General features: G+C 41.3%; 1 protein-coding gene across 1 annotated transcript; it reads right to left on the reverse strand.

Moving 5' to 3' along the window:
- Positions 1-14,968: 14,968 nt before the first annotated feature.
- Positions 14,969-16,150, reverse strand: LOC132399367 (hemoglobin subunit alpha-like). Its single transcript, XM_059979635.1, has 3 exons — positions 15,996-16,150; positions 15,560-15,767; positions 14,969-15,289 (listed from the first exon to the last, which is right to left on the reverse strand). The coding sequence occupies exons 1-3, from the start codon at positions 16,088-16,090 to the stop codon at positions 15,164-15,166; spliced, it is 429 nt and encodes a 142-aa protein (XP_059835618.1). The 5' UTR covers positions 16,091-16,150; the 3' UTR covers positions 14,969-15,163.
- Between the last annotated feature and the right edge of the window lie 6,338 nt (positions 16,151-22,488).

A 22,488-nucleotide genomic window follows, 5' to 3' on the forward strand; every position in this document is an offset into this window, starting at 1 on the left:
TGGACTGAATGTTCTATGTTCTTTCTCTGTTTCATTCTGTCAAAGAAATTTCCTTTGTTGCACCCCTTACCCTTTCCCGTCTTCTCTGCTAATTCAACTAAGTAATTTCTGCCTTTCCCAGTTCTAAAGATAGGTCTTAGACATGTGAAATCAACTCTATTTCTTTTTCCACAGATGCTGCTTGACCCGCTGAGGGTGTCTGGCATTTATTTCATGGGTGTGTGGAGCCACCAGTGGAGAATGGAGCAGGACCTGAAGGAACTTTCACCAGCACTGCCGTGTCAAACTCAGTGATCCCTAGAGTGCTAAAGAAAACTCCCTCAATAGCACGCTCTCCCGTATTATATGGTATATGTGCCACTGACAGAAAAATAAATGCAGGCAAACAAGTTGATTTACGTTTGTACTAAAAATACTGGTAATGATTGTTACTGATCCTCCTCAGCGTAGTTAACGCTCAATGCCTAACCTTGGAGGATCCTAACAGCAAAAGGTGTTATTAAAAGAGCTCAATAAGACTGCAAACTAAAACACTTCAAAATATCCAAAATATTGTAGTCCTGATACGCTGTTTTGACCTCTTTATTCCTCCAGAATACTCTACCTGCCCAGGAAAACATCCAAGTTTGAAGGAATGCTCAGCACTAGCTTAGCAGGAACCTGCTCTAACTTACACATTTTAAGAATAATGTCTAAAAATAAGATTTGTTAAAGTGATAAAATGTGTTAAGAAGTCAAGATGTTTTGGGCACTAGTCATTCTGAATAGCCCTCTCTCAATGTTCTGACCATGCAGAGCAGTGAAGTCCTTTATTATTCCTATTACTGATCTGGAAGAACGTGCCAAGGAAGTCATCCTTTGAGGAGATGGTATTGTGATAATTGCACTAAGTAACTGATGCATTGTATCGACTGTGCTTAACAGTATTCTTTTCTGAGCTGTCTCAGTCTGTATTGATGGTAACCTACTCAATGGAGAGAGAGGCCCTCTGTTGCTTGTGGTTGACTATGGATATTGTGTCTCAGCAAGCCAGGGCAGTTCAATATGGAGAGAAAGTTGTTGTTCATGCAGCAGGTTCCCCCTCTCCATGCAGCTGATGAATCCAAAGGAACGGCAGAGACCAATGCAGTTTGGCACCACCACCATTGCAGGAGTTGTCCATCAGCATTGAACCTAACATTGGCTCCATTTCCGGATCTTTCATTGAGGTTTACTCCTGATGCCTTCCCTCTGCTTGCATATATCTGCAAGGCAATGGAGGTCTGAGATCAGAGTTTTTCTTCTAGATGAGCTGCTAATCACAGGTGATGGTCCCCATCTGCCCAAAACAAGGTGGCAGTCACCCACCTTTGCTCATTCTGCCAGTGATAATGGTTCCACCAGGCTTAGTTGTTAAGCCCCAGATGAAAGCCAGGAGCTGGATGATTGTCAGATGCCTTTTTGGATGTACAACATTGGGAGCATTAAATAGGTAGTGGGAGCTTATCCTCCCTGCCTCCCACAGCTATGACAACTTTAAACAACCACCCACTCAATATGATATTGGAATTACATATAGTTTGGACTTATTTCTCTGTTTCTCTGAAGACAACAAATTTATGGAGATATTTCCCTCAAATTAATGCTACCTCTCCTCTATAATATTTTTGGTTTCCTAAAGCAACACTAAACACCTCACCACTCTTCTCAGGAATCCTCCGTGGCCTCTCAGTTGTTAGATTTCTTGTTCAATTTCTACTACCAAATGAGTAGAACTTTCCTTCAAACATTTATTATTAGGCTTGGTAGAATTTGATATTGAAACTGCACAGTGACAGATTGGAAGGCTCTACAAATTCTATCAGAATATTGTTTTTTTATTATTTTAATAGGTATAAAGGTCAACATTAGACTTTCATTTTTATTTTTATTGATTTTAATATCAGGAATACATAAAATTAACAATGTCAGGGCAACAAGTTATTCAGTGGGATAATATTTTCAAAACTCCTCTGTATTAACCTGTTAAAAAGTAATATGTTTCACCTACTTTAAATAATTAAGTTCATTGGCTGTGCAGTGATTTTTTTTTTGTTTTTCAGGCCCTGGAATCATTGCTAAGGACAGTTTTGTTGGTCCATCTTTAAATATTCTTGAGAAGATAGTGCACCATCATCTTGAATTGCTCCAGTCAACAATGCAGGCGGGGCAGAAATTCTATGAATTATAACAAGTGATGATGAAAGAGCATTGACATAATTACAAATAATGGATGATTTAATTTTACTGTAATTGTGGAACCATGTGACATCAGCTTGGAATGCTCAGAAATAGGCTTCAGAGTTCTGTCAAATAAAGCTGAATGCAAACCCTCAGCAGGCTAAGGAAATCCTGACTGTAGCTTCATAACCTGACATCAGCCCTCAAATACAAAACAGGTCTGGTAATAAAAACTTTTTAATGACTCTTCATGGAGCAGGCCAAGCAGTTTACTAAGGTTCTAACCTTTTCACAGTCCAAGGTAAGAGCAACTCTGTCTCCCTGCTGTGAGAGCCATGGAATCAAAAAATGGTCAATTTGTTAGTGGATCCAATTGCATTTTTTTGCTCACTCTGTTAGTCTGGGTGAAATCCTCTTTTGTTGACATTTCCTAAAATAAAAAAAGGCACATCCTGACAAGTTGAATCATTGAGAAGATTGGAGATATTTCTTTGGCCTTTGTCACAGTATTCTCCAGTATCTCACTTCATTCCTGCTGGCAACTGTCTAAATCTCAACACTCTCAGTGTTAGATTTGATCTTGAGATCACCTTCCCATCCAACCTATGACTATTTGGTGCCCATTTGCAACCAAAGCCATCCCAGCCTCAGTCAGTCCACTGCACTGCCCTTCTTCCAGCTATGACTACACCATTGTTCTTCACTGCTCTTTGGGTCTTTCACTTTTTCAGGCAAGAAAAACACAGCAGATGACATGTTGCACCACCTACAACTTCAAGATTAAACATAATTAAACTTAATTAAACATCAAATTCAAGTCAAGCCAAATCAAGTCAAATTACTTTTTATTGTCATTTCTACCATAACTGCTGGTACAGTACACAGTAAAAATGAGACAGTGTTTTTCAGGACCATGGTGCTACATGAAACAGTGCAAAAACTACACTGAGCTATGTAAAAACAACACAGAAAAATATACACTAGACTACAGACCTAACCAGAACTGCATAAAGTGCACAAAACAGTGCAGGCAGTACAATAAAGACAATAGGCACAGTAGAGGGCAGTAAGTTGTTATCAGTCCAGACTCTGGGTATTGAGGAGTCTGATGGCTTGGAGGAAGAAACTGTTACAGATGGACAGACAGACATACTTTATTGATCCCGAGGGAAATTGGGTTTCATTACAGCTGCACCAACCAAGAAGAGTGAAGAAATATAGCAATATAAAACCATAAATAATTAAATAAATAATAAGTTAATCATGCCCAGTGGAATAAGTCCAGGGTGTCTGACACTCCAAGGGAGGAGTTGTAAAGTTTGATGGCCACAGGCAGGAATGACTTCCTATGACGCTCAGTGTTACATCTTGGTGGAATGAATCTCTAGCTGAATGTACTCCTGTGCCTAACCAGTACATTATGGAGTGGATGGGCGTCGTTGTCCAAGATGGCATGCAATTTGGACAGCATCCTCTTTTCAGACACCACCGTCAGAGAGTCCAGTTCCACCCCCACAACATTACTGGCCTAACGAATGAGTATGACCTACTCTGGTCATAACAGCCCAAGTGCTTTAGTGCCTTTTCCCAGATGGCAGGAGAGAGAAGAGTTTATATGAGGGGTGCGTGGGGTCCTTCATAATGCTGTTTGCTTTGCAGATGCAGCGTGTGGTGTAAATGTTTGTAATGGCGGGAAGGGAGACCCCGATGATCTTCTCAGCTGAACTGACTATCTGCTACAGGGTCTTGCGATCCGAGATGGTGCAATTTCCGAACTAGGCAGTGATGCAGCTGCTCAGGATGCTCTCAATACAACCCCTGTAGAGTGTGATGAAGATGGGGGGTGGGAGATGGACTTTCCTCAGCCTTTGCAGAGAGTAGAGACGCTGCTGGGCTTTCTTTGCTATGGAGCTGGTGTTGAGGGTCCAGGTGAGACTCTCTGCCAGGTGAACACCAAGAAACTTGGTGCTCTTAACGATCTCTACTGAGGAGCCGTCGATGTTCAGCGAGGAGTGGTCGCTCTGTGCCCTCCTGAAGTCAACAACCATCTCTTTTGTTTTGTTCACATTCAGAGACAGGTTGTTGGCTCTGCACCAGTCCGTTAGCTGTTGCACCTCCTCTCTGTAAGCTGACTCGTTGTTCTTGCTGATGAGACCCACCATGGTCATGTCATTGGCGAACCTTATGATGTGGTTCGAGCTGTGTGTTGCAGCACAGTCATGAGTCAGCAGAGTGAACAGCAGTGGACTGAGCACGCAGCCCTGGGGAGTCCCCCGTGCTCAGTGTGTTGGTGTTGGGGATGCTGCCTCCGATCTGGACTGACTGAGGTCTCCCAGTCAGGAAGTCTAGGATCCAGTTGCAGAGGGAGGTGTTCAGGCCCAGTAGGCTCAGCTTTCCAATCAGTTTCTGATGGATGATTGTGTTGAATGCTGAACTGAAGTCTATGAACAGCATCCGAACATATGTGTCTTTTTTGTCCAGGTGGGTTTGGGAGCAGGTGGAGGGTGATGGCAATGGTGTCGTCTGTTGAACAGTTGCGATGATATGTGAACCGCAGGGGTCCAGTGAGGGTGGCAGCAGGGTCTTGATGTGCCTCAAGACGAGCCTCTCAAAACACTTCATGATGATGAATGTGAGCGAAACGGGACGGTAGTCATTGAGGTAGTCATTATTGAATAATAATTCAATTATATATTCTTTATTCTCAATACAGGGCCTCACTTGAAATTAAATGTCTACTAACAATGAATTTGCAAATTAAATTTCCTGAATTCTGTCGTTAAAGTGTGCTGTTAAAATTGGTTTGTAAATATTGTAATGTGGAGCTCAACTGGCTCAAAGCAGGACGGATGTGACTATAGTTGATAACTGTGTTGTACCCAATCATGAACTTGGAATATTTGTGCATTTCATTTGGGTGTTCTGGAAATGGCCTATTTTACAGACAATATTTGCTACTTCAAAGCTGATAAAATTAATCCAATGACTCAGCTGCAACTTGCTGAATCATACCAAATAGACAATAGACAATAGACAATAGGTGCGGAAGTAAACCATTCGGCCCTTCGAGCCTGCACCGCCATTCTGAGATCATGGCTGATCATCTACTATCAATACCCGGTTCCTGCCTTGTCCCCATATCCCTTGATTCCCCTATCCATAAGATACCTATCTAGCTCCTTCTTGAAAGCATCCAGAGAATTGGCCTCCACTGCCTTCCGAGGCAGTGCATTCCAGACCCCCACAACTCTCTGGGAGAAGAAGTTCTTCCTTAACTCTGTCCTAAATGACCTACCCCTTATTCTCAAACCATGCCCTCTGGTACTGGACTCTCCCAGCATCTGGAACTTATTTCCTGCCTCTATCTTGTCCAATCCTTTAATAATCTTATATGTTGCAATCAGATCCCCTCTCAATCTCCTTAATTCCAGCGTGTACAAGCCCAGTCTCTCTAACCTCTCTGCATAAGACAGTCCAGACATCCCAGGAATTAACCTTGTGAATCTATGCTGCACTACAGCCAGGATGTCCTTCCTTAACCCTGGAGATCAAAACCGTACACAATACTCCAGGTGTGGTCTCACCAGGGCCCTGTACAAATGCAAAAGGATTTCCTTGCTCTTGTACTCAATTCCCTTTGTAATAAAGGCCAACATTCCATTAGCCTTCTTCACTGCCTGCTGCACTTGCTCATTCACCTTCAATGATTGATGAGCAAGGACTCCTAGATCTCTTTGTATTTCCCCCTTACCTAACTCTACACCATTCAGCCTTCCTGTTCTTACTCCCAAAGTGGATAACCTCACACTTATTCACATTAAACATCATCTGCCAAGTATCTGCCCACTCACCCAGCCTATCCAAGTCACTCTGAATTCTCCTAACATCCTCATCACATGTCACACAGCCACCCAGTTTAGTATCATCAGCAAACTTGCTGATGTTATTCTCAATGCCTTCATCTAAATCGTTGATGTAAATTGTAAACAGCTGTGGTCCCAATACCGAGCCCTGTGGCACCCCATTAGTCACCACCTGCCATTCTGAGAAACACCCATTCACCGTTACCCTTTGCTTTCTATCTGCCAACCAGTTTTCTATTCATGTCAATATCTTTCCCCCAATACCATGAGCTCTGATTTTACCCACCAATCTCCTATGTGGGACCTTATCAAATGCCTTCTGAAAATCGAGGTACACTACATCCACTGGATCTCCCTTGTTTAACTTCCTAGTTACATCCTCGAAAAACTCCAATAGATTAGTCAAGCATGATATGCCCTTGGTAAATCCATGCTGGCTCGGCCCAATCCTATCACTGCTATCTAGATATGCCACTATTTCATCTTTAATAATGGACCCTAGTATCTTCCCCACTACTGATGTTAGGCTGACAGGACATTAGAAGATAACCTTAAATGGAGAGCACGTTGATGCCTGTGATCTTATGCATTGCTCTTTATCTTGAAAAAGGTTGATTTTAGAAAAATAAGTGCAATTATCCTTTGCCCCACACTTTTCAAATCTGCAGATACAGTATCCAGGCAGATCAAAAAGCTGAGGACTTTAGATAGTCTACAGTCCCCATCTCTGAACCTCTGATGATCCCAAAAACCTCTCTTAATTTTTTCTGAAGTTCAAATTACTGTAAGCTTTCATTAGAGCAAGCATTTAAATCAGCTTTCAGATCACATTACATTTTTATAGTTTTGCTTCATACAACCAGTTTTCATGACATTTTAATTTTGAATAATTAAAAAAATATATAAGCAAACAGTTGAAGTTACAGATTATATATTTATATCCTTAGTGAAGATAAATAAATGCTAGATGTTGCCTCAATAAAAAGAGAATTTTACTAAGGGAGTGGGGTTGTGTAAATGTATATTTCTGCACTCTGCATCAGAATAAAATGAGTTACAATGAAAAGAATGAAAATATTTGAAAGATTTGAAGAATAGCTGACAATTCAGATCCACCTATTTATTGAACAATTGTATAAAACACTATATTTCTGAAGAGGCATTATGAAAGGGAAGCCAAAAGGAAGTTATAATTCCCTATTTGAGTAGTGTTGGTACCATGGACTGAATTTTTTCTTTCTCTCTCAATCTTGCACCAGCATTGTTTATATTGTTCTCTATTTTCCACAAGTAAGTTATGTATAATTCATGTTAATGTAAGTTTATATTAACTTAAGTTTGTCTTTGTCCTGTTATGTATTACTTAGCTGCTACAAAAAATCTATTTTTGTTATGGCGTTTATACCCTGTGTGAACTTGAACTTTATTCTTTCTTTTCCAGGTTTACTTGCACTTCTTCCAATTCAGTGTGCTGCACTCAGTGCTCACAATGTGGGCCTTTCTTCATTGAAGAAACAAAATACGGATTGGGTGACAACTTTGCAGACTGTCACAGTTCAGTTAAAGTGGATGATCCTGACCTTTGAATTGCCTTCTACTTTAATTGTTTGTCTCATTCCCTATATGTCTTCTCATTCTGGGATTGACGATACTTTTTCAACAAAGCGCAAAATAAGCTCAAAGAACAGTCCCTCGTCTTCCCTATTGACAACTTATAGCCTTCAAAATCCAACAAATTCAAATAACTAGACTTTCTTGTTTATGTTGGAACTGGTCAGTTTGATATACAATAAAATTCACTCAGATTTTCTCTCTCCATAGATGCTGTGTTGATCTTCCAAGTATTTCCAAAATTCTCTTCCACTTCATTTTCTAACAAGTGCAGCACCTTGCATCTCAGAGTTCCACCATTTTAGATGTCATTCTATGTCTTCATTCATTACCCTGCCTATATTCCTCCAAGACGCTCAACATATTTGGCATATACCTATATATTGAAATCTCCCAAATATTTAGATGTTTAGTTCAGAGGATACATTGTCCTCTTTACTCTGATGTTCCAGTTTAATATCTTCATGTTTGAAACTAGTAAAAAAACTTTAATGTAAAAATGTAAATCAGTTTGTAATTTATTCTTAATAATCTCCTCCCCTCTGTGCCATCACGTATAATACTCCATAGCATGCTATCCTTTCAAAATTTATCTTCAGTCTTGAGCCATAGTAATGCTAATTAACCACATTCTTCTGGACAGGTATCTATACTGTAAAACGTGATTGTTAAATAACCATGTCATCCACAGTTTGATGTTCACTTTTCTTCATCTTTCGGTCTTCACCTGCCCATTTTGAATTTTCAGTTCTGGTCCTTTGAGAATTCCTCTGTTTACTTCAACCCATATTTAGTCCTGTTCTCCGTACTCTACAGAGACAGGAGCAGAGGTCAGGATTTTACCTGGGTCACTGGAGCTGTTGTGCTGCGACTCTACCAGCTGAGTTATTGTATTGAAGGTTATTTTCCATTTGCAATATTGCTTGCTTTATGGATATTATTTCTGAAGTTGCCTACACTGTGGATTATATTTTTCCTCTAATAAGTTTTTTTGCTTCAGCATTTAATGTGTAATTTGTAATTGTTGTGACATGTACTAAGGTAACAGAGAAGAACTTTCTTTAGCACACCATCCAGGTAGATCATTCTGAACAGAAGTCCATTAAACTATAAAACTTTGGTTAGACTGTACTTTGAGTATTATGTGCAGTTCTGGTTGCATCATTACAGGAAGGATATGGAGGCATTGCAGAGAGTGCTGAACAGATTTACAATGAAACTTCATGGCTTAGAGGGTATTAGCCACAAGAAGAGGATGGACAGCTAAAGTTTTATTAGATACTTTGAATACTAGAGGGAGGGCATAGCTTTCAGTCGAAAGAGAGACGCATAAACTGGATATGCCGGATGATGATGATTCTGGGAATGAAGGGGTTAACATATGAGGAGTGTTTGGCAGCATTAGACCTGTACTCACTGGAATTTAGAAGAATATGGGGGTGGGGGTGGGTGGAAATCCCATTGAAACCTACCAAATGTTCAAAGAACTAGATAGGGTGGCAGAGGATAATCCCTATGTTGGAGGTATCCAGAGCTAGAGGGCATAGCCTCAAAATTGAAGGGCAACCTTTTAGAACAGAGGTAAGGAGGAATTTTTTTTAGCCAGAGAGTAGTGAATCTGTGGATTGCTTGGCTGTGGAGATGGCAGTGGAGGCCAAGTCCAGGGGTATATTTAAGATGGAAATTGATAGCTTCCTGATTGGTCAGGGCATCAAAGGATATGGCAGGTGCATGTGGTCCAGTGGGATCTAGGATCAGGCATGTTGGAACACCAGAGCAGAGACAATGGGCTGAATGGTCTAAATCTGCTCCAACGTCTTATGGTCTTATGTTTTTGCATTGAGTGGTGTTTCCCAGGAAAGCACTGCAGGGGTGTTAGTAGAAACAAATACTATAGTGGCATATAAGATATTTTTAGATGCATAGCTGTGCTAAATACATTTGCTTGCATTTGGCCCATATCTATCTAAACTTGAACTATCCATATCCAATCTAAATGTATTTAAAACTTTGTAATGATACCATCTCTGCTAGCTTGTTCCATTTACCTATCACGTTCTGTGTGCAGAAGTTATCCCTCAGGTCCACTTTGAGTCTTCCCCCTTTCACCTTTAAACTGATCCTTCTAGTTTTAGACTCTCTACTCTGGGGAAAAAGAATTGTGATCTTTCACCTTATCTAAATCCCTCATGATTTTCCAAACATCTGTAAGTCAGCTCTCAGCCCTCGTCAGAGGAAACAGCCCCAGCTTATCCAGTCCTTCCTTATAATTCAAGCTGTCTAGTCCAAGCAGCAACCTTCTGAAGCTTTTCTGCATCCTTTCTGTCTTAATGAAATCCTTTCTTTAGCTGGATGACCAGAAGAACACACAATCCTCCAGGTGCGGACTTCTACAGCTGTAAGGTATCATCCAAACTCCTACACTCAATACCCTGAATGATGCAGACATGTCTTCTTCATCAGCCTGTCGATCTGTGCGGCCATTTTCAGGGATCTATGTACTTGAACCCATGGGCTTCTCTGTTCCACAAAACTGCCTTGGGCCCTGTCACTTACTGCTTAACTTGCTAAAATGCAATGGTTTGCATGTATCTGAGTTAAATTCCGTCTGTCATTTTTTGGCCTACTTTCCCATTTGATTCAGATCCTCTTGCAATATTAGGTAATCTTCATTGTCTACCATGCCACCAATTTTAGTGTCGATCACAAAGCTACTAACATCGCTACCCACCTTCTCTCCAAATTGTAAATATAAATGACAAACACCAGCGGGCACAGCACCAATTTCTGTGGCACAACACTAGTCTCAGGCTTCCAATCTGGAAAAACAACCCTCCACAAACACCCTTTGATTCTGACTAGAAAGCCAGTCTTGCATCTAATTAGCATGAGGAAATCTGCAGATGCTGGAAATTCAAACAACACACACAAAATGCTGGTGGAACACAGCAGGCCAGGCAGCATCCATAGGGAGAAGCACTGTCAACTTTTCAGGCCGAGACCCTTCGTCAGGACTAACTGAAAGGAAAGATAGTAAGAGAGTTGAAAGTAGTGGGGGGAGGTGGAAATGCGAAATGATAGGAGAAGATAGGAGAAGACCGGAGGTGGTGGGATGAAGCTAAGAGCTGGAAAGGTGATTGGCAAAAGTGATACAGAGCTGGAGAAGGGAAAGGATCATGGGATGGGAGGCCTTGGGAGAAAGAAAGTGGGGGGGGGGGGGGAGTGGTGGAAGCACCAGAGGGAGATGGAGAACAGGCAAACAACTAAATACGTCAGGGATAGGGTAAGAAGTTGCTCCTGGTGTGGCCTTTTATATATTGGTGAGGGTCTAACGTATAATTCTCCGTAACTTCCGCCACCTCCAACAGGATCCCACTACCAAGCACAACTTTCCCTCCCCCCCTTTCTGCATTCCGTAGGGATTGCTCTCTATGCGACTCCCTTGTCCACTCGTTCCCCCCCCATCCCTTCCCACCGATCTCCCTCCTGGTACTTATCCTTGTAAGCAGAACAAGTGCTACACCTGCCCTTACACTTCCTCCCTCACCACCATTCAGGGCCCCAGACAGTCCTTCCAGGTGAGGCGACACTTCACCTGTCAGTTGGCTGGTGTGGTATACTGCGTCCGGTGCTCCCGGTGTGGCTTTTTATATATTGGTGAGATGTGACGCAGACTGGGAGACTGTTTCACTGAACATCTACACTCGGTCCACCAGAGAAAACAGGATCTCCCAGTGGCCACACATTTTAATTCCACGTCCCACTCCCATTCTGACATGTCTATCCATGGCCTCCTTTACTGTCAAAATGAAGCCACACTCAGGTTGGAGGAACAACACCTTATATACCGGCTGGGTAGCCTCCAACCTGATGGCATGAACATTGACATCTCTAACTTCCGTTAATGCCCCTCCTCCCCTTCTTACCCCATCCCTGACATATTTAGTTGTTTGCCGGTTCTCCATCTCCCTCCGGTGCTTCCCCCCCTTTCTTTCTCCCGAGGCCTCCTGTCCCATGATCCTTTCCCTTCTCCAGCTCGGTATCACTTTCGCCAATCACCTTTCCAGCTCTTAGCTTCATCCCACCCCCTCTGGTCTTTTCCTATCATTTCGCATTTCCACCTCCCCCAACAACTTTCAAATCTCTTACTATCTTTCCTTTCAGTTACTCCTGACAAAGAGTCTCGGCCGGAAACGTCGACAGTGCTTCTCCTTATAGATGCTACCTGGCCTGCTGTGTTCCACCAGCATTTTGTGTGTGTTGCTTGCATCTAATTGGTTAGCTCATGCTGGAGCTAATATGGTTTTACCTTTCTGAACCAGCATTACATGTAGTACCTTTTCAAAGTATTTGCTAAAGTCTTTGCAGATAATGACCTGCTCTCACCAGTCCTCTGTCAACTCAGTGAAAAAGTTCAGTCAATTTTGTGAGACGCAATTTCCCGCACACAAAGCTATGATGACTATGAAGTCCACGGCCTTTCAAAATGCAGTTAAATCTTGTCTGGAAGAATCCCTTTCAATAACTTTCCCACCACTGCCAGATCCCCAGCATTTGTTCCTTGTCTTCCCACAATGTCTGTAGATACACTTGACCATAGCCCACTGATTCATCTACTTTCATGTGCCTTAAGACTCCTATTTTGTAATGTGGCTGTTTTAAGACATCACTATTTTCTTCCATGAATTCCTGAGCCTCCATCACCATCCCTGATGCAAGTACAGATGAAAAACATTCACTGAAGACCTCTCTAGTAGCTCCACACTGACAATAACACTTATCTTTAAGGGGACCTATTCTCTTCCTAATTACCCTTTGGCTCCTAATATACTTATCGAATCTTGTAGGATTTTCTTTCAGTATATTTACCCACACCTATCTCATAGTTTCTTTTTGCCTTCCAGATTTCCCTCCAAAATCTGTTCCTACATCCATTTTATTCCACAAGGGTTTGTTTGATCCCAGCTATCTACAAATGACATATGCCTCCTACATTTTCCTGACCAGAGACTCCATATCCCTCCTCAGCCAGGGTTCCCTAATTCTGTCAGCCTTGCCTTTCAGTCTAAGAGAAATGATGGTCCTCAACCTTCATCTTAAAAGCCCTCCACATCCCAAGTATTTCTCAAATGCCATCAGAGTTTGCCCTTGGCCAATTTTGGACTTGAAATTGTGGACCTGTGCTATCTTACTCATTGCCATTTTATAATTAATACAATTATGGTTACTGGTCCTAAAGTACTCCACCCCTGACAATTCAGCCTCATGCCCTGCCTCATTTCCCAATCAGGGGTCATGTTGCCCCCTCACTTATGGCCATCTTGAGGTGTTCTACTATTATTGACTCCTCCACTGCCTCGGATGTCTAACAATGGATGAGAGGAGTTTTACTCCAAATGAGCTTTGGAAAGAACTAAAACATTGGCTGTGGTTGCACAACTCTGATTTCAGACCATCAACTCCGACAGTCTGGCTGGCCTGGAGCCCAGGAGGTTCACAAGCATGATTTCAGGAATTTGATGTCTTAATGGAGTTCAGAAGGAATACAGGAAGTCTCATTGAAACCTACCAGATGATGAAGGGCCGGGATGGAGTGAATGTTTCCATTCGTAAGAGACACTCAGGTTCAAGGGCATGCCCTCATAATAAAAGCTTGCCCCTTTAAAATAGTTGAGGAGGAATTTCTTAAGCCAAATGATTCTGTTGGTAATAAGAGCTGTGGAGGCCAAGTCATTTGGTGTATTTAAGGCATAGCTTTATAGGTTTGTGAGGTAGTGATTATGGGCGGAAGGTGAGAGATGGAGTTGGGAAAAATCAGTTGGGAAAAATTGAATGGTGGAGAAGACTCAAAGGGCTGAGAATCCTAATTCTGCTCCTATATTAATGTAATGGTTGAGGGATGGGTAGGCCTGGCAGCTCAGTTTTGCAACGTACTACTGCTTCCAGTATGACAAAGGTGGAAATAAGAGAAGGGGATGATGTGTTATTGATCAGGGAGAACATCACAGAAATACTCATAGAAGATATCCCATGGAAAAGGTGCAGCAACATCATGTGAGTAAAACTCAGAAATAAGAAAAATGTAATCAGTCTGATGCGATGTACTGCAGAGCTCCCAATACTCAGCAGGAATCAGAGGAGCAAATAGTGTACGTAGTGAAATCCCAGTTAATTATAGGAATAATTAGGTTGTAATAGTAGGTAATTGCAACAATCCTGACTGGGACTGCAGAGTGTTTAAGGATTAGGTGTGGCAGAAGATTTAAATTTATCCAGAAGATTTTCAGAAGCAAAATGTAGTTAGCCCAAATAGATAAAATATTGAAGAAAACAATAGTGTTACTTAAAATCCAAATGGATTGTCCAACTTCAGTTTTCCAGATGGGGAAAAATGAATTATCTAATCACAGTGATTTTGAAGGAGCTGATAATGATAATTTTGTCTCCAGTTTATCTTCAGACATTGAACTTTTAAAATGATGTAATTGAATATTTAAGGCTGCATCTGTAACTTTGATTTAGAAAACAGAAGTCTTCCTCAGGGAAACATTTTTGAAGAAAGACTAAGTTGGCTTATTTTCTGTGGAGTATAGGCAGCTGGGCTGTGGCCTGACAGAGGTGTGTAAAATTGTGAGGCACATAAATGGATGGTCATAGTCTTTATCCAAGTGTAAGGGAGTCTAAAATCAATCAAAATAGATTTATGGTGAGAGAGAAACAACTTAAAAGGGACCTGATGGGAAACTCTTTCACACAGAGTGGTGGGTATATGAAATGTGCTGGAAGAGCAGGCTTTAGAAACACATACAATGTGCAATAGACATTGAAACAGCTTTACAGATAGGTTTTGGTGTCTATGGGCCAAACACACTCAAGTGGGACTGGGTCAGATAGACATTGGTTGGCATGGATGAGTTGGGCTGAATGGCCTGTTTCCATGTTGTACACCTCTGCATCTCTATTTATCTATATCTTATGTGTAAAGCTGGCTTTGAGTAGTGAGTCATGATATGTTGTTGAATGTTTAAAAACCATTGGGAGAGATATTGATCTCCCATTTCAGATATTTTGCTTTTCGGAGATCTTTGCTGTGAGCTTGATTCGTTTGCAATAGTACAAAAAATAACTGCCAGGCTAACAGATATTTCTTGGCTCAATGCTTTTATGTCCAAGTTCTTTCTCCTCTTTGTTGTTATCGAGTGATAAAGATAAACAGCCTGCAGTATTATTTGTGTTCTTGCTAATGGACATATCTGACAGGTGGATAGACATATTAAATCAGCCGCAGCCAATGATAAAGCATTGATACAAGTGAATGTTTATTTAACTCAGTAATTCAGCCACAGTAATTAAAGAACGGGAACAAAAGCAAACACAGTAAGTGTGTTTACAGGACAAATGATTTATTAGCAGACAGCTTGAGAAAACACGCAGGAGGAGATTTAAGTGATGATCTTGCTGTCATTCACCACGGTTTGTTGATTGCATCTTCAACGGTAGTAGGTGCTCAATTCATCTGTGATCAACTGAAGGAATTTGTGGACCGCACAGTGGGTTGCTAGGGGGAACGCTTGCAAGTGAGTGGCGAGGGTGACTAAGATACAAACAGCAAACAGCTGTAAAAGTGAAAAATAAATAATATAAGGTGGTGTTAATACTCTCAACATGTGATTTTACACATTAAACATGTGTTGATTGTACTTTGACTGCTTTCCTATGTATAGTGTAACAGGACAAAACATTCCCGGCTAAGGTAATCAAGATGACACTTCCAGACTGCTGAAACTTCAACTAAATACAGTTGAAAGTTCAGAGTTGCTGATCTAATCACAATGTCATAGTTTCTGTAATGACAATGAGGAAGATTCTGTAAAATTGATACATACATGAAAGTTCTGAGGATCCACACAAATTACTTCACCATGTTTCCTGGCAAGATCTTCCAGGTGTACATGCAGGTTGTCCACGTTACGGGTTGCTTCCGCCAGAGCATTCATTACCCGCTGACCATGCTTTCTGACTTGTTCGTCAGAGGCATCGAAGCCACTGAATTTCGAGAAATATCTCTTAGTTTGAGGATGGAGCTCAAACAGCCTTCAGAAGCATGGAAAGTGAAGACAGAAATTATTTGCAGACGCAATATACACTACATCTCACCTAGAATTAAATATCATTTTTCTTCAGACCAGCAATCACATTATTTTGGAAAATCTTCAATTCTATGCAGAGAATGCCATTGTATAGGGAAATGCAAAGAAATGTTAATGAATACAAATAATAGCTGGAAATGCATTAATTATACTTTGAATCGAAGAAAATTACCTGGCTAAAGCATCCGCACCCCAAGCTTCAGCATTTGCCTTTATCAGGATGCCCAATTCTACCAAGACCTTTTTGTTTTGACTAGAGAGCACCATTGTTGCTGAATTTTCACTTTTTCAGATCTCTCAATAACCAGGAGATACCTCTGGCTTGATGTGACCTTATTTATTGCAATTCACACAGAGCCCCACGCCCACTTCACCCCAATTTTCCCATTGGTTGTGGGTCCTGATTCATGGTCTACATAATTCAATGATAAAAGGCAATAGCAAATAGCGAACCAGTCGTCTGCTTCACAGACAGCTGTTAGCAAAGATATCCTGTTCTAGGAAAGCTAATTCCACCCAGACTACATTCCCCTTGAAGCACTCCTGTAAAGTTCACTTTATTTGTATATAAATTATTAGCAAATGTACAGTAATATATTTTGATCAATGTTCTTCCATTTGCTGCATATATATGTGTGTTGAGTTAATTGCCTCTTATAGTTACTAAGTTCTTTTGCCGCCACCTTGTCTGGCAATGCACTTCAAGCATCTGCCATTCTTTGAAAAACAACTTGCCTCACACTTCTGCTCTAAATCTTCCCCCTCTCATGACCCATAATACTAACACAATGACTTTTATATAACACTACTAATACATTCCAAGGCTATTCAGGGTACAAAATATCAGGGCAAGTGACAAAAACTGATTAAATTTTTTATCTTTGTTTTCAGAGATTTTAAGTAGTGGCTTATAACTGATTTATACTTGTGCGTCACATCAACACTGTAGGTAACGCATACCCTACGCCGTACCCTATACCGTAGGGTGATGTGCACCTGTCCAGAAAAGTTACTCTCGTGTCGTGGCGACGCAGACCGCAACAACTGTGATTGGTCCGCTTGGTAGCATCGCATTTCCTCCAACACATTTCCGGTTGCTTCTTCTCTGCCACGACTGCAGGCTGTGTGTACACCAATGTGAAATGACACCAAGTCGTCAAATCTACCTGCCAACATGCAAAAATGTTTTAAATTCATTTCCTCGTCCATGTCTGTCACAAAGAAACTCAACACAGTATCATAGAAACCCCACTGCCAATTAGTGTTTCGGTGCACATCAACGCATGCTCACTATGGCGTAGAGTGACACAGAAGTGAAAATTGGGGTTATGGCATAGGTTGCGGCGTAGCCCGTATGCACAAGTATAAATCAGCCTTTAGATAAAACAGTTGAGTTGCTTGAATCTTATTCAGGTAAAAGTAGAAACACCAGGTAGATACAACAAAGTTCAGGATCAGAAGATTATTGTGGAATTTGAAAACAGAGAGAGTAAATTTAAAACCTCGTCATGTTGGACCAGAAAATGACATTAATGATGTTATATAATGTATGTGAAAGGATTTGGCTGAGCTCAAATTGATGGAGGTGTGAGATCTGCAGATGGCCAGGGCAACATTGGAATGTAAGAGGAGTTGAAGAGACATGTGAGCTGTGCCAGTGCTACTAGCACATTTAGGGAAGGAAACTCAATTGACGATTAACTTTACAGGCAATCTGAATATTGATTGCATAAGGGGGTCCAAAATTGCTCACAACTTTCCATATGCAGTCTAACTAATGCCCTATGAAGCCTAAGCAAATTGCTTTTACATTCTAATCCTCTCAAAGTGAATGCTAACATTGTATTTGCCTTCTTTGCTACTGACACAAGGTGCAAGCTAACTTTGATGGAACCCTGAATTAGGACCACCCAATTCACGTTAAACCTTTGGTTTCTGAATTTTCTCCCCATTCAGAAAGTAGTTTACACCTTTATTCTTCCTACCAATGTATATAAACCCGAACTCCCCTATACCATATTTCATCTGCCTCTTCTTTACCCACTCTCCTAACCTGTGCAGATCATTCTGCAGACTCCCTGCCTCTGCAATATTGATTGTTCCCCTACCTATCAAACTTAACTACAACATCGCCATTTCCTACATCCAGATCATTATCCTATAAATTGAAAAGCTGCAAATCCAACACTGACACATTTCAAATTCCAAAAGTCACCAGCAACCATCCTGAAAAGTTCCCCTTTATCCCCACTCTGTGATTTCTGCCAGTCAGTCATTCTTCTGTCTATGCTAGAGCTCTTTCTCTTATCTAGTGTAGCAGCCTTGTGTGCTGGACCTTGTCAATAGCTTTCTGTAAAACCAAGCGAGTGATATCCACTCACTATCTGATGTTTCTGTAATAGATGCAATATCACAATCCCACATGTCAAAGATACTCTGAGATCATCAGCCTGTCAGGCTTCTTGCAGTTTAGGTGATTAGACCTACCTCACTCCTTGTCCTGACCTTGCCAACTGGATTTGTTCACTTTAACCTCTATACTTACTCCAGTTTTCTCATTGATTGCATGACCACTTTGGGATCCATATCCTGTTCAACTTGTTCAAACCCATCTATCAATTGTCCCCATCAAGATATTGGAAGCTCTCTTGCACAAGTGTCCTCTACCCCAGGAGGTCCAATGGTTCAAGCTAAGCTATTCCTTGGACCTGCAGTTCATTTGCCCTATCCTTCTATTCCTACTCTCACTAGGAATGGCACACAGACTTATCCAGAGATTACACCCTATGTTTTTAAACTTCGGCCTATTTCTTTGCAGGACCTCATCTTTTTGTCTCAGCTCCAGCTCCAGTCACCTTATGCGGTCAGTCAGGGTATAATCACCAGGCAAGTTTCCCTGACCTGCCATATTCCGCTGGAGGAACACACAGATATCCTGACTGCCATCTCTAAACAAAGCCTCGAACTTACAGCTTAAGCACACTTAATCACAACCCCTATCAAAATGGCCATTCCACGAGAGCTTAGCTCACTAGGCCGATTGGGAATAAAACTGGGTGACCACCAGAATGATGGACAGATTACTCGGCAATCCTCGCTGAAGATTCCTGCAAATTGCCCCATCTTTGAGAAAGGGGATAGACATGGACCTCCCACTTCCATGCTGTTGTTTACTTGTACACTAGTGTTCACAACTGGATACAAGGATACAGGACTGCAGAGCTTGGTACTGCCTACTGCATGCCGCTTGCTTTGCATACAAATGGTCCTGTCTTGCAGCTTCACTTCATTGATTCCTGGTGCTGCTAGTGGCAAACCTACCTGCACTATTCATTGAACCAGACTTGATCCCCCCGTTTGGTGGTGTCGAGGGAGCAGGGCCTATGAGGTTGCAATGTGTTGCAAATGAATGTAGTAAAAATACACCTGTATCTTGAAGGTTCAATTGCTGGTGGGTCAGTATCCTGGCAAAAACTACATCATGAAGAAAAAAAACACTCCAAGCAATTTCACAAAAAAAAGGTTATTGGAAAGCACAAGTCAGAAGATGGATACAAGAAAATTTCCAAGTCACTGAATATCACTTGGAGTACAGCTAAATCAATCATCAAGAAATGAAAAGAATACGACACAACTATAAATCTGCCTACAGCAGGCCGTCCTCACAAAGTGAGTGACCATGCAAGATGAGGACTAGTGAGGGAGGCCTCCAAGTGACCTATGACAAGCTTCAATGGCTGAGATGGGAGAGACTGCACAATCAACAACTGTTGCCCCAGTGTTTCACTAGTCACAGCTTTATGGGAGAGAGGCAAAGAGAAAGTCATTGTTGAAAAAAAAACTCACATAAAATCTCGGCTAGAGTTTGCCAGAAGGCATGTGGGAGACTCTGAAGTTAGTTGGAAGAAGGTTTTATGGTCTGATGAAACCAAAATTGATTTTTTTGGCCATCAGACTAAACGCTGTTTGGCATAAGCCAAACACTGCACATCATCAGAAAAGCACCATCCCTACTGTGAAGCGTGGTGGTGGCTGCATCGTGCAACAGGCCCTGGAAGGCTTGTGAAGGTAGAGGGTAAAATGAATGCAGCAAAATACAAGAAATCCAGGAGGAAAACCTGATATAGTCCGCAAAAAAATTGCAACTTGAGAGAAAATTTGTTTTCCAGCAAGACAATGACCCCAAGCACAATGCCAAATCTACACAGGAATGGCTTGAAAACAACAAAGTTAATGTCCTGGAGCAGCCAAGTACTGCTGCTGCAAAATTACAGATTTCATGACATATGCCAGTGATATTAAAACTTTTTCTCATTCAGATTGAACTTCCTATCCTGTTCAACCACGCATTCATCAAGGCCAAGAGCTCTCAGTTTCTTCGGGAGGCTAAATAAATCTGGTGTGTCTCATCTCACCGTCACTAGATTTTATTGATACACCATAGAATGCTTGCTATCCAGACACATCACAGGTGTGGCAACCGCTCTCCCTATAATCAGCAGAAAATGCAGAGTTGCGAACAAAGTTTAGCACAGAACAAAAACCAGTGTCCTCTCCGTGAACTCTGTCTACACTTTTTGCTGCCTTGTTAAACAAGCCAGTATAATCTAAGACCCACACCAACCCCAGAGCTCCTCTCTTCTCTACCATCCTGTAAGCGAAGGATACCAAAACGTAAAAGCACATATCACCAAGTTCAATAACAGCCTCTGTCCTGCTGTTAGAGGAGAATTGAATGGTCCCAAAGTAAGATTAGGTGATCTCTTGACCTCAGTCTACTTCCTTAGTGTAGTGCAGGTTGACAATTTCTAGGTAACCATAACACCGTTCTGCATTTGTCATTGTTCTACCAGGTATTTACTCAACGCACTGTTGTAATAAAATGATTTGTGTGGATTGAACATAGGACATGTTTTTTTCACTCTATCTCAGTACATGTGACAATAATAAATCGATTTTCCAATCTAACAACAGGTCCCTTGGGTTTCGGCCTTAAAGGGACAACATAGAAGCAGAGCGTCTACAGCTGGGCGTGTGGGCTGCAGCCGTTGGAGAGGACAGGGTGTAAGGACTGCTGATGGGGGAACATTCAAGCAAGATGCCTTCAATAGTGTGGAGCTTCTTTAATGTTGATGGAGATGCCCTCGTTCTTTGGAAGATGGCTTGTTTTTTAAGTGAGTCATTTGCCATTGCATAGCCAGAATCTGACCAGCTCTTTTATCAAAGTAGTTCTGTAGTTGATCCAGTTTGGTACTTGGCTAGTGGTGACTCCCAGGATGTTGATGGTAGGACTCAATGATAATGGTTTTGAATACAAGGAAAAAATCTGCATGGCATCTTGTTGGAGATCCCTGTTACCGGGCACTTTGGTGATGTTAATGTTACTGACTACTTATTGCAGAATGTTTTATGGAGCTTGTTGTATCAAGGCATGGCCTACTTCATTCACAGAGTGTAAAATGTATTTGAGCAATGTACTATTGGTAGTGAGCACCCTCACATCTGTCCATCAAAAACACTTGCAAATGCTGGAAACCTCAGGAACAGAATGCTGGAATTACTCACCAGCTCAGGCTGTAAGAAAAAATCTCACATATGTGACCTAATTCCCTGAGTATTTCCAAAATTCACTAAATTAAATTGGGAAAAAAGAATATTGGTTTATTATTGTTTTGTGTTTTATCCCATATCTGACATTCTGACCAGTCCTTTGGAACTTTGCAGTATACCCTCAGAGCTAGTACGTCTTCTTTAGAAAGCAAGGAAACCAAAGTTATGCACTCAACACTTCCCAATCTCACACCATTTAAAAATACTTAGCATTTCTGTCTTTTTTTTTAATCAAAGGGGACAATTTTCCACATGCCAAATTGTTGCCCACTCACTCAGCTTTACCTTTATCAAAAGTCTGCCAAAAATCCATGTACAAACAGAATAACGTATTTGCTTAGTTCCTCTACCATTTCATTATTTCCCATTGGAAATTCTCCCATCTTTGTTTGTGGAGAATGCACATTGGCCTTTCCATTTTTGCATTCCGTCTGCAGCAAGTTTGTGAATGCCTATGGTTTGCTTCACTATTGAATGGACGCACTAAAAGAAATAGAGCTTTTTTCAAATACGTCCATTTATCAGATTCAAAGATCTTCCCACTGGCAGCGCAAAATGCCATTAGTTACACAGCAGGACTTGATAGCAGAATCAGCAATCAGAAAGACCCCAGGGACCATGAAATGCACATTACTGTTGTAGTCCAGTATTTTTAAAATAATGTTGACTTAAGTTATTGTTGTAATTTCATCCTCAATTTTCCATCAATACAACTCCATATGCATAGAATTTGAATTATAATAGATTTGGATTTGATTTCAACATCAGAAACATTAATTTCTGAAAAGTAAGAATCAAAACAGCATAGCAGGCAAAAGGAAGCATAAACGTTGAACTTCGATGAACAAGACAAGAGTTCTACAGAATTATTATTCAGCAAAATTGGGGAATTATTTTTTACATTGGATAAGCAGAAGCGAGGCTCAGACAAACAGATGTTCGGCAGGTGTTTATCTTAACACTCTAACACAGGACTGTGGCTGCCCACTTCTGGAAAGTGTGCCCAGCCCATCAAGTACTCAGACTATTAGAATCCCGTTTTAATCTGAGTTGAG

The sequence above is a fragment of the Hypanus sabinus genome, chromosome 9 (assembly GCF_030144855.1).
Source record: "Hypanus sabinus isolate sHypSab1 chromosome 9, sHypSab1.hap1, whole genome shotgun sequence".
Lineage (NCBI taxonomy): Eukaryota > Metazoa > Chordata > Chondrichthyes > Myliobatiformes > Dasyatidae > Hypanus > Hypanus sabinus.